Here is a 12,299-nt window from a genome sequence, read left to right as displayed (position 1 = left end):
GCATGATATTTGAAGAACCTATGAACAGAGCACATTATAAATACTGCCTAAACTGCTTGTCTTTTCTGGTTTAAGCTGTCTTCCAGTCTGACCAGCTGAAAAGTGGTCAGAAAGCCTCTTAAAACCAGCCGACAGACCTGACAAGGATGGGAGACGAGAAATGTTGTTATTTGATGCTATTTTCTCAGTCTGTAATCTACGAGAACATGTTTTATACATAAAAAATAGTTTAGCATTTGTTATTTCTGCGCAATAGCCGAAACAATAGCACTGCTTGGTCCATCTTTGCGAAGAAAATAGGCGAGGTTTGAGCATTTCCCCGAGCGCGAGCAGCAATGCAGTCCAATCAATTACGTTTAATTCAATTCACTTAAACTTCCAGCGCGCTGCGAAAGAGAAGCATTTATTGATAATGAATTCAGGGCGCTCCTCCTCCTCCTCTCGTGCTCCTGCTCGCCGCTGCGCATTAAGAGACAGCTGGCGATGAGAGGAATCTCCCTCTACTCTCATCTCTGTCACCTCACTTGTGTTTTCCTAAAGCACTGCGGACAGAAAACGCTGTGCGCGGAGCTTTACGGCACGAGGAGGATGCGGACCGCCGGGGTTTGGCCAGCGACCGTCACTCTCCTGGTCCCCTGGGACTGATTTTCGGTCAAAAATATTGAATGGGCGATCGCCTTCTCTGCTGATTTCCGTGGATACCTGCTCGGATATCGTGTGATACGGCTTCAGGATGAAGAGGATGAACGTAAGCACTTCAAGTGTGTTAGTGTGCAAGCATGCTGCCTGCATTCGGTGTATGTTGAAGCGCGGCTGAGTTTATTTTTGTTTGGAATTGGCTTTACTGTACGATCAACGCGCAACTTTATCGTCTTCGGATGGGTTTCAGGTGTAATGTTAAGGCATGAAACGCGACTAAGGCAAATCGATCTTCAACTCTTGAAACAAGGATCAAGATTCGTTGTTTGCTGAGACAGACATTTATCGATTGTTTGTTCCATTTGTGCGGAGATGCAGTTCGTGACCGGGTGCGTTTACGCGTTTTCTTCTCTGGTTACATCATTAACACTGAAAATCATTATAAAGTGAGAAAGTATAGGCTACATGCTGTAGTGTGCATTCTTACAAAAGCAATTGCAGGCATTGCTCAAGCATAAGTAATTTACAATTAATTAGAAATGGGAATCGATTCTGAATGCGATTCTGATTCTTTTTAACGATTCAGTTTCCTCGACGGTTTCAGTAGCAACTCTTAGTAAGCTAATAAAGAAAAATCCGATTTTCATTGCATTCATCAGTATGTTGCATTTCTTTAATAAATATAGGTAATATATATATATATATATATATATATATATATATATATATAGGAATTCCAAAGAACGTTTACACAGACTTTTAATTTGCCTACTTTTATAAAATAAGTGGCCCTAGTTACTAAGTAAAATACAAGTAACTAAGTAAAACACAAATACCATTTCATTCATTCATTAATTCAAATTCATACAGCTAACAAAACTCATAATGTGTATATTTAATGAATTAACCTACAACATTTGGTGGGATTCATTTTAACTTGACAGTGTTTTAAAAACGAGCTGGAAAAGACAAGAGCACATTGGAACGCAATCAAGCGTTTTGACGCTTTGACCATATCCTAACATCACTACAACGCCTACTATGTTCACAGAATTTCGATGGGTCACAGCTAGAATTCGGTGTAACACCGTTGTTCGGGAGTCGCATTACATTGACCCCTGTGCTTTTCTTCGTTCACACAGCTACAGATAAGGTTATAAATCGTTAAGAGAATGCTAAATACTCTTACTTTTACACATCCGTTCAGATTACCACAACGACAACCTAACCATTCAAGTAGTCTAAATTTGTGCGCAACCGTGGGCTACTGGACAAACTCTTTTGTCACTTCATTCACTAGGCTACAATTTACGGCTATTTACTGCTTTATTAAATAAGGTTGTTTAATAGTGTTAAACTATTTACGTGTTATGGACGCACAATATTTCCTTTAGTCAAATAGCATTCTAACAAACGACTCTTACTATTTCTGTCATAGCCTATAGCCTTGAGTATGCTTGAAAATCTTGCACAACATGGATTATTTAAAAGATTAAAACACCTTGAAAATCGTACGAGCCATTGCCCATCTTACTCAACATTTAATAAACGAATCCAATCTAAATGCCAGTTCATCTGTCAAATCTAGTATGATGTTCCAAATTCAGCCACCGTCACTATGGTGACGAAAATTGTGAATTGAAAAGACACCTGACATCAGTAGCCTAATTTGTTTATACAGTCACACCGTTAATACGTTTGTTAATCCCAAACACTTGACTGTGTGAATGTAATTTTTTATTAATTAAAACAAAGCAGCTCCCAAGACTCACTGTTTTGGGAGTCTGGCCATGCTTTAAATTTTTGATAAACTTAAAAGAACTGTATCGAGAGTAATTTTTACAGGAATCGGACTACACTGGTCTCTGTAAGATTTGCGCTGTAAATTCAAATGGAACTGATTCTGAATAGAACTAGTGCTTGATTGTGAAGGTGTGGTCATGTTTACCACTGTTCAGCAGATTTCCATGGACGAAACCCAGTCGTTTTTATAGGAATCCACACGATCAGGATGTAAGGCTCAAAATTTCTCCACACTGATTTTGTAACTAGTTCAAGTTGGTTACTCAGATTCATCATAATGATAGCAGAAATTTGCTTGTGTTGAAAGTGGCAACTGTGCTTTTTGATTCATTACACTATTGACAATAGTGGAATCTTTTGGCGTGTGAAATTTTGTTAAAGGGACAATGTGTAATTTTTTAAGTATTTTATTATCTAAAATCAATATTTTTATTCATAAATATGTCCTCAATGGTGTACAAATACCTCTGCCAATGATCTGACTTATCCTCGTTCACGAAGAATTTATTATCTTTATATACATGTGACGGGTAGGTCCACGGAGGCTTCCATGTTGTTCCGCCATTTCAAAAAACTATAATAGCAGAGAGGGTCAAAAAGTACTAGGCCAACGCGTTTTCGTTCGTTTCGACAAAGTGCTATTAGATGACATCCTGTCATAGCTTTTTGGCACATAACAGCTACCGTAGATGCAACACGCATTTGAAAAACCGAGGCGCTGGATAGCACAATTTGTTTGAATGCAAAATACAATTTCACCGCTAAATGGGAGAAATTCCTACACAATGTCCCTTTAATATGACCACATCCTTAGTCTTAAAGAGATTCCACCAAATTGTGTGTACATACGCAACCATCCATCCATTCCTGTCCTGGATTTCTAAAGTTGTTAAATTCTGTCTGCAGCCTCGCTGGAAGTCGCCACCCATGTGGCCGTCCGTAGTGGGCAGTAGGCAGCCCTGTCCCCGTGAATCTGCTCTGCGTAAGGCAGCCATTAGTGGGAACGTCCTTGCACTCCCACCGTTCCATGTCCCCACTGGCAGGAGCGTCCGGGTCTTCATCTGTGCAAACCCTGATGGTAAGTAGCTTTTTCCCTCACTGTAATTGTGAGAAAAAAAATACACTTCATAGTGCCACACTCAAAGAAATCATTTGAAGGTGCACCATATCCTTTGCTATTAATGAGCTTACTGGAGGAACCATATATGATCTTTAGATTTCTGAATTAAAAAAATTCCCCAGATAGCTTACGTTTAAAATTGTGCCTAGAGGTTCTCCAGAAGGTTCTGCCAATGTGATGAAAAGGCACCATTTTGAAGTTCCTAAGATCAAATAACTTTCATTTTTAAATAGTTAGGACTATTCATGATGCATGGATATATGTGTATGAGAACTTGAGAATCACCTGGACCCAAGGACCATACTGATGGCAGTGCACAAACACACTGTTCTGTCAACCAGACTGACACCTGTAATGCGCGAGCGATGTGCAAGACGTGCTTTATCATCCAATGTGTTAATGAAAAAGATTTTACAGTAATGAATTCAGATGGTAATGACAGTTCCACATCATGCTGTTTCATAACACATGCTGCCATCCTCAGAGATATGGCCATTGCTAATGTCTCCAGGACCGCTGTCCCGTGTGCTTTGACAAGAGCAGCAGTGACAGCAGTTAGTGGAGCCGTCTGTCTCAGTCTTGAACATGGGTTTCAACAATCCACAAAAACACTGGCCAAGCAACCGTGACACTGTGCTGCTTTACAGTCATACAGTCTGTAATTTTAATATAGGGGAGCTCTCAGTCTTCAGGCTTATGGCTGTGTAAAAGTGGTTAACGTAGTGGGAATTTCTTGCTCCTATCCTGAGAAATCGGTCATCATTTCCACCACCGATTGCTCATTTTTACATCTTAAGGCTAAAACCCAGGGCTGCTTAGAATTGACCTCAGATTTAATGAGTGCCAGGGGAACTAGGCGGCACACACAGTATGCAGTCATAGATTTAAATATGGGCTGCAGGGAGAACTTAAAATAGTGCTTCTAATCTAGGAGTAAACAAGCCAAGGGAAAGTATAAAATGGGTTAGGAGAGAGATAGAGAAAGAGGAATGGAGAAATTAGCACAGAGAGATGAGGATGAAGTGAAAGGAGGGAAGATACTGGTGAATAAATTAGATCGGCGCAAGGACGTCTTAAATAAAATGATGACCTTTCAAACTGAAGGATTCACAATAAAGACTCCTCTAAATCGCAGCTATAGCATAGGCGAACTCGTCATAATCCACCTGTAGATGCACTCGTTCCTGATGCACATGGATGTGGTTACATGCATTATTCCTAAATATTAATAAAAAAACAACAGGCCATTATTTACTGGTAAATAGTATCCTGTATGTAGATATATTCTGTATTCTGTATCCAATATTAATATTATAACTACTATGTACTTGCCATTTGTTACAATATACTTAACCCCAACCATAACTCTAAACCTAAACCTAAACATACCTCAAACTCATTAGCAGTAAATGTGGGGAAAAAAATTCTAAAACATAGCTACACAGTAAATCCATTTTGTAGGTATTTAATGTTAGAACATTTATAAAGTGTGAAAGATGCAGCAACATTGGCTCAACCAATATGTGAGCTTGGTGCAGGACTATTTGTTTGTTTGACCAGTAGCAGACATATGGCGTTTTTTGCTAAACCTGCTTGAAATGGTTGTTCTTTCTATGTTTCTATTCTATTTTTTTGCAGTTTTAGTTTTCCTTTAATGAAGCTAATTTCAGCTAAGTTCAATAGCTTTAATTTAAAGAAATTGTTTCCACATTAAAATAATATTTTGTATAATCACATTCAACCTTCAATGAATTTATCCAGTGCAACTTGGTCTTATACTGGAATTGTAAATAGAGTGAGTCTGAAGCCAAGTTTCTACTGAAATAGGAGATTAGAGAGATTTTGTTCTGGTCAAAAGCCCTGGAAAGTCAACTGCTTGAAGATGGTTTAGAGAGAGGCAGAGGTGACGGTGTGTGTGCTGGCTGAGAGAGTGTGAGGTGGAGTGTGGAATCTAATGTACTGAATTTGTAGATGCACAACTTAGAGGTGATGTCAAGGTAGAGAGTTAATGACACTTTCAGTGGCTGAACAAGCCAGCTGGGCTTTGGTGCAATGCTCTCCCCCCTTACGCACTAGAGGGAGCAATTTATACATCACAGATTTACAAAAAGGGAGTTGGCCTTGCACACAGAGACTCATAACAACTGTTATGTCTTACTATTCTCACTCTTATACATCCCCCGACATGAGAGGAATGATTTCAATTTGGTTAGAGCTATTGGAGAAGTCAGCTCTGTGATTTAGGGGGTCTACTAGGGGCAGTTAGGACAGCAGTTGCTGGAGTCTTGCTGAGGTTGAGATTGAGGCTTTGAGGAAATTAATGTGATAACATGTATATGCTCATTTTTATTGTTGTTGTTGTTGTTTGTCTCTTTGTGGGGTAACCAAGGGCAACTAGAGTTTTATGTGCAGGAGTTTTATTCTGCTTTAAGGAACTTGAATTTAATGCCACCGTGTTATAACAGCATGCGTGGTGTTAGCCATCGTGATTTATTATGGTGCACTCAGATTGTTTTCAATGGTGGGTTAAATGGGTTAAATCAACACATCCAATGTTTCCATCCAATCCCTTGCCAATCATGGCCTCCTAATAATTCCCTTCCATTGAACTGGCTCTATAACTCTCTCCTCACCACCTGTAGCTGGTGTGTGGTTAGTGCACTGGCGCCGTTGTATTGTGTTTGCCGTCGCATCATCCAAGTGGATGCTGCACACTGGTGGTGGTTGAGGAGAGATCCATTGACTGGATTGTAAAGCGCTTTGGGTGTACAGTTGTACATATGAAAACGCTATATAAATGCCTCATTCATTAATTCATTCATTCAACACAGGCTCATTGGAAAAACGTACCTAAGGCAACATTTCTGCGAAGTGCTGCGCAAAATGAAAAATACGTACCTGTATCAATACATACCTCTGCAGTTACGCCAAATAACTTTAAATCATCATATTTGCTTGCTGGGCTGTTAATAAATGTATACGTGTTAAGGTATTTTGACTCCCGAGTCTTTCTGGTAGAACTCAGGTACGAATCCCGTGAAACATGAGTTACGACAAAAGAGCTCAAAGACGACTAGAATCAAGCTAAAAGGGCATGGTTGCTTCAGCAATTGCGTTTTTATGTCACTTTTGCTTTTGTTAACTCTTAGCAGGTAGGTATAGGGTTTAATGTAGTTGTACATTGTTTAAAAATGCGATGGACCAATAGCCTTGGCACATTTTCCCAATGAGCCTGAAACCTGAAAAAGTCACTGTGTAAAATTCTCTGAATGTAGAACTATTTCTATTTTAGGTTCAATTGAGGCTGTTGGTGGATGTCACAATGACACGCTCTGTGGCTGAAAATATTCTCTATATATTTATGACAGTATAAAAAAATACATTGTAGATTTTTGAGTGCTTTTAAAGGTGCAGTGCAAATTTAAAAAGTTTTACGCATAAAGAAATAATCCTCTGAATGGTGTACACTTACATTAGATGAAGACTGCTCTAGTTTTCTATTAAATGCTTGTCAAACGTCAACTTGTTCACGCAATGTTTCACGCTCATTTGCTGCAGCCTCTGTAGATACGCTAATAGCGTAGAGTTGTTTGGTGATGCGAAGAGCTAAAATTAGACAATGGAACACACTTATTATCGTCCTTTACCAATAATTACTTGTACAGCCTAAGAAGCAGAAAAGGTCTCAAGACAAAACACAAGCATAAACATTGGTACGGCATACACAAGATAGAAAGATTTGAGTAGTGTTGCCCAAGTTGACATTTTTTGTTGGTTCGGTAAGATAATTAATGTATAAACCGCTCTCTAAAATGTACTAGTATCAGTTTGATTTACATAAAACTCGTACTCGTACTGATCCAAATCAGTAGATGACAGTATAGTATCTTACACTATTGTGTTATTGCTACTTGAAGTACACAAAGAACAGCAATGTTAGCGCTAGCAAAATAACTACTGAATGGACTTTTAAAACTGTAAGAAAGGTTCTTGGAGACATCAGTCAGTTAGCACTGTCATGACTTCATTTTCAAAGACTCCAAAGTGATTAGTCACATGGCATTAAATTACAGCTCAAGTGATTGGCTCAAAAACAACTCTCATGAGCAGAAATAGCAGACCTACTCCAGCTGATTAATTGCCTTTGAGATAGCATTCTTAAGCTATTATAGACATCCTTGGTTGAGTAAGTATTGCTGTTTTGGGCTGTTTTAACAAACCCAGTTTTAATAGCCCTTTTCTGGAGTATCAAGCTGCTTATTTATAATCATATCGGCATATTAAACTTTTTGATAGTATTTTAACATAGAAAAGATTAACACTCTTCACCTTTAATGCAGCATTATTTCATAAGCATTGCATTCAAAAACACTCAAATGGCTTATAATGATGGACAATTATATGCTTTGAATATTCAGATAATTTTTTTGCCTTTGAGCTTTTGGTAATTAGTTTACTAATGCCATGTAGCTAATGGATTGCCAACAGGAAATCAACGATTACCAACGTGTTTTAGTCACAGATGGGATTTCACTCAGTCGTTAAGCAAACCCGGTCAGGCGCCTTTGATGGGGAGCAATTCTCGTTCCATCGTCCTCCATCTTGCGACCTCACCTAATCCCTCAGAGACTTGTGCTTCAGCATCAGACAGCTGTATCAATACTGAGCTCATCTATATGCGACCATCCGTTCAGAGCCCGTGGTGCTGGAGACACATGTGAGAGCCCCATGGGAGGGACTGAACAAAGGCTTTAACCCAGATTATAGACAGGAACAGACACAGCATTGATGCACGCTTGCTGCTTGAGATTCTAAATGACACCAATATTCATAAACTATTAAGGCGTTTAAAACGTTAAGTGACTGTGTGATGGTAATGTGGTGTGACATCTATTTTTGCTAGACCATACATATACCATTCAGTTCTAAAATGTAGGTTTGCATATATAACTTGTGGGAACAAATTCTTAATTTGTAGCCACAATATCTTGGCTGTGTAGGGCTCTGTACATTCGAGAATATTCAACAAGAAATATGTTGCAGGGCCTGATTTTATTAACTGAGAAATGATTGACACATGAAACAATAGCATTTAAATTTTTGACCTGTTACCTGAAACGGACAGAAAAGAGACAAAAAAAACCCCCAGTGTGATATTTCTGTTCTCTGTTGCAATATTAACTATCAGTGGAGAGCCTAAAGAATAGCAATTTGATACAGACAAGTAGAAGAGAAAATTATGCTTCAGAAGGGTTGAAATAGGCATATAAAATGGCAAAGAAGCTCAGATTTCCCTTGATAATTAAAGCTTAGCAGACCAAGAAAGGCATAGATGGAAAAAAAAGATCTAAAAAGAAAACCATGTGATATGTTATAATGGAAAAAAATCTAGCATCTAGCATATGTTTAGACAGAAAAACAACTGAAAAACAACAGATGAATGCTAAAATTATTCTGTGTGTGAACAGACTTTAAATACTGCAATGTGCACTTAAAGTAAAATCAAAGTTCACTTTAAATGCATGGTAGCTAAAAAAAAATTTAATTCTTCTATAAATCTGAGATGTTTAAAGTCAGCCTTTCAGGCTTTGATTGGGGCTACAAGGCTTTATTATAGAAATTATAAGTCTTGTTCAAGTCTTTTATTTCTTACAGGCTTTCACGATGCCCTCCTTCATCTTTCCTCGCTTTCCTTCCTTTATCCATTCAATGCAATTTGGTTCAATAAAAGCTTTACTGGCACCACCCACCCCCATAATGATTGAGCTCACTAGTTTTCTCTCCTCTTTTTAATATCTTTCTTTATCATTCTCAATCATATAAGACACTTCAATCATGGAACATGTAAATGTGATGGCCAGTACAGCTGCTCATATAGCTGATGGTTCTTTCATTTCTCTCTGTATCTCTATTTTTTTTTCCTTTCTTTTTCTTTTTCTCTATGCACATTTCAAACCTATATCTTTGACACAATTTCCTGATGGATACACTTTGAAAGCTTCAATCTGATATGGAAATGCACTGTATAAAGTGCTCCCCAGTGCGTGGCACGTTAATTCATTTATGACTATATAAAAGTATCTACTTACGAGGTGCGTTTCCCTTGTGTTTTGCAAGTCTATACGTGTCTCGTCTACTAACTGGACACTAATGTGGTCTAAAGATTTTCTTTTGTTCTGGGGATGGTTTGTTGCATGTGGAGAGATTATTTCAACATTTCATTATAAGACCACAAACTTTTAAAACGAAGCTTCCCAGTGATGTTACAGGTTTAAGCTCCTCTGTTGTTTTGTTTGTGTTTATATAAAAAGGTCTTATGGTGCAGTCACTTTTACTGTTGTTTGACCAATATTGTAAGTGAAATTCAATCATTTCAATCCTGAATTTCACGTGAGGATGAAAGATTTCCCCTTGCTTTTTTTGCACCGTTGGGCACGTAAATTCACCATGTTGAACAGAAAGCTGCTTGGTTTGAAAGTGAACAAGAGATAATTCACCTTTTATCTACCTTTTATGTGACCACATGTTTTCAAGTTATTTGCTTTGTTTGGATAGTCAGGTTATCATTTTTGTCAAGGTGAAAAGAAGATGAAAGTATGGAAAGATATATAAAAAAAAAGAATGGAAAGTTTTTTTCCACAGCATTTATCACTAAGAAAGTCTGGAAAAGACCAAAAAATGGCACAGGAAAACATAGTGCAAGAGAAAAGTAATAGGCTGAGATTAGATACTTTATAAGACAGCCCCAAAAAGAACTGAATGGAAAGTTATAAATGATTTAAAACATGAAAGCCACATGAACCCGCCAAAAATCTTGACTAGGCTGACACAGATAGAGTTGCTGTAGTGAGCTGTGCCACGCTGTGTTGGCTGCCGGTACCCAAAGAGTTCAGAGCACATGATTGGCCTCATCTTCCACAGAGAGCTCTCCAGTCTGATTTTCCCGTTCTCTGTCGAAATATCAACTATCAGCAGAGAGCCTAAACAATAGCAAACTGATACTGACAAGTAGAAGAGAAAACCATGCTTCAGAATCAAGTTCAGTTACCTTCCGTTCTCATTCCAAGGTAAATCAAAGCTTAGCAGACCAAGAAAGGCATAGAGGTAAGCATCATCTATCATGTGACCTTGAAATCAGACTGTCGTCTTAGCAAAGCAAATTTCATATTCGTATTAGAGACTATTTTAGGTGTCAAATGTTTGTAATTGCAGCTTTAATTGGTTTGTGAATAGGGTACTGAGGGTGTTTGAGAGTGTTTGTTTATTTTTGCCTTGGTACTAGATGTAGTAAATACCGTAAGGCTGAGTATCCTCAATGTGTCAACTCTCATATTGTCTCATATTGCCCTGACTTTCTGTGACAAAGGGCATCATGTAATATTCAACGACATACACTGCTGCTGTGTGCAAGATTCTGAAGGCATTGGAAATGCTGCTATTTTGCATTTGTATTATGTAACACTTTTTGTTCACTACAAATTAATTCATAATTGAATAATTTAATGACTTTTTCTTTAATGACACTCAGACTGCATGAACTGCACAGGTTTGTTTGTCATACCTGATCATAAGGTTCTCCAGCATGATTTGAGATGATCTGCAACAGAAGAAGAACATTGACCATCTGAACCAAGACAAGAGTCACATGATCAATGTCTCTAATTTACTTATTTGATTTCAATACTTCTTAGTTTTACGTCATCTCGTGAACAGAAAGATTTCATTAACAACCATTTTCAAAATCCTGCAGCTTTCTGTTTATTTCCACGTTTTGAATCCCAGATTGTCAATGTGATCACAGACGTCGTGTTTGTTTTTCCTCTGCTACTAGCAGCAGAGAACAGTAGTGACTACAGTGTAAGCCGGGGAATCTCTGTTTTCAAGCCTTGCTGGAAGCTATCCCCTGAGAAAAGAACAGAGTGTTGAAGTGACAGCAAAAGACAGGGACTAAAAGAGAGATGTTTGGATGTGTTTGTATGTGATTTGCTCATAAGCATTCATGCATATGATGTAAAGTATCTGAGAGGGAAAGAACTACAGTGGTATTTTGGAAACAGAAACACCATAGAATTGTTTGAAGTACTGTGTAAATACCACGGTACGTGACTACAGTAATCATTCATTAACAGTGTTATTGTTAACTAAAAATGAAGCTATAGCTATTAAAAAAAGGCTGAAATAAACTATAAATATTAGATGAAAATAATAGATTAAGTTGAAGTACTAAAATAACGAAAACTAAAATTCATTTCTTTTTTAAAAAAGTAATAAAAAAACACAGAAGCTAAAAAATTACAAAAGTGCATAACAAAATTACTAAAAGAATGAAACCAAATATAATATATATATATATATATATATATATATATATATATAAATTTAAAATATATATTCAAATATAAAAATAAAATCTAATTCAAAATATTAAAACATAGTATAATAGTATGTAAATAATACTAAAAATATATATATATATATGAAATGAAACTATGATATAATATCAAAGACCATCACTGTACCTTATTACTGACCCAATTTTTTTTGTAATTGCACCTTTTTTAGAAGTCTGAATAAATCCATATACAGACTAAGGGGCAGATTTACTAAACAGGGCAAATAAGTGTGAGAGCGCAGCTCCAAAACACCACAGTCGGGAGTGGAAAGTTCTGCACTTGATTTACTGACGACACGCAAATTAAAGAACACACACGCAGTCAGATCTGTCACGTTTTGCTTT

General features: G+C 37.5%; 1 protein-coding gene across 1 annotated transcript in view; it reads left to right on the top strand.

The window, feature by feature from the left end:
* Window positions 1-625: 625 nt before the first annotated feature.
* The window catches only part of nwd2 (NACHT and WD repeat domain containing 2), a 93,050-nt gene continuing 81,376 nt past the window's right edge, over window positions 626-12,299 (top strand). Inside the window, exons 1-2 of the mRNA XM_077229545.1 lie at window positions 626-748; window positions 3,349-3,520. Of these exons, the coding sequence (XP_077085660.1) occupies window positions 734-748; window positions 3,349-3,520 (187 nt within the window). The 5' untranslated portion in view covers window positions 626-733. The remainder of the gene's footprint in view (window positions 749-3,348; window positions 3,521-12,299) is intronic.

The sequence above is a fragment of the Siphateles boraxobius genome, unplaced genomic scaffold, assembly GCF_051911475.1.
Source record: "Siphateles boraxobius isolate OS27281-9 unplaced genomic scaffold, OSU_SipBor_1 130, whole genome shotgun sequence".
NCBI classification, from domain to species: Eukaryota; Metazoa; Chordata; class Actinopteri; order Cypriniformes; family Leuciscidae; genus Siphateles; species Siphateles boraxobius.
Note: the sequence above shows the minus strand (reverse complement) of the source record. Positions and strands in the feature narration are given on the sequence as shown.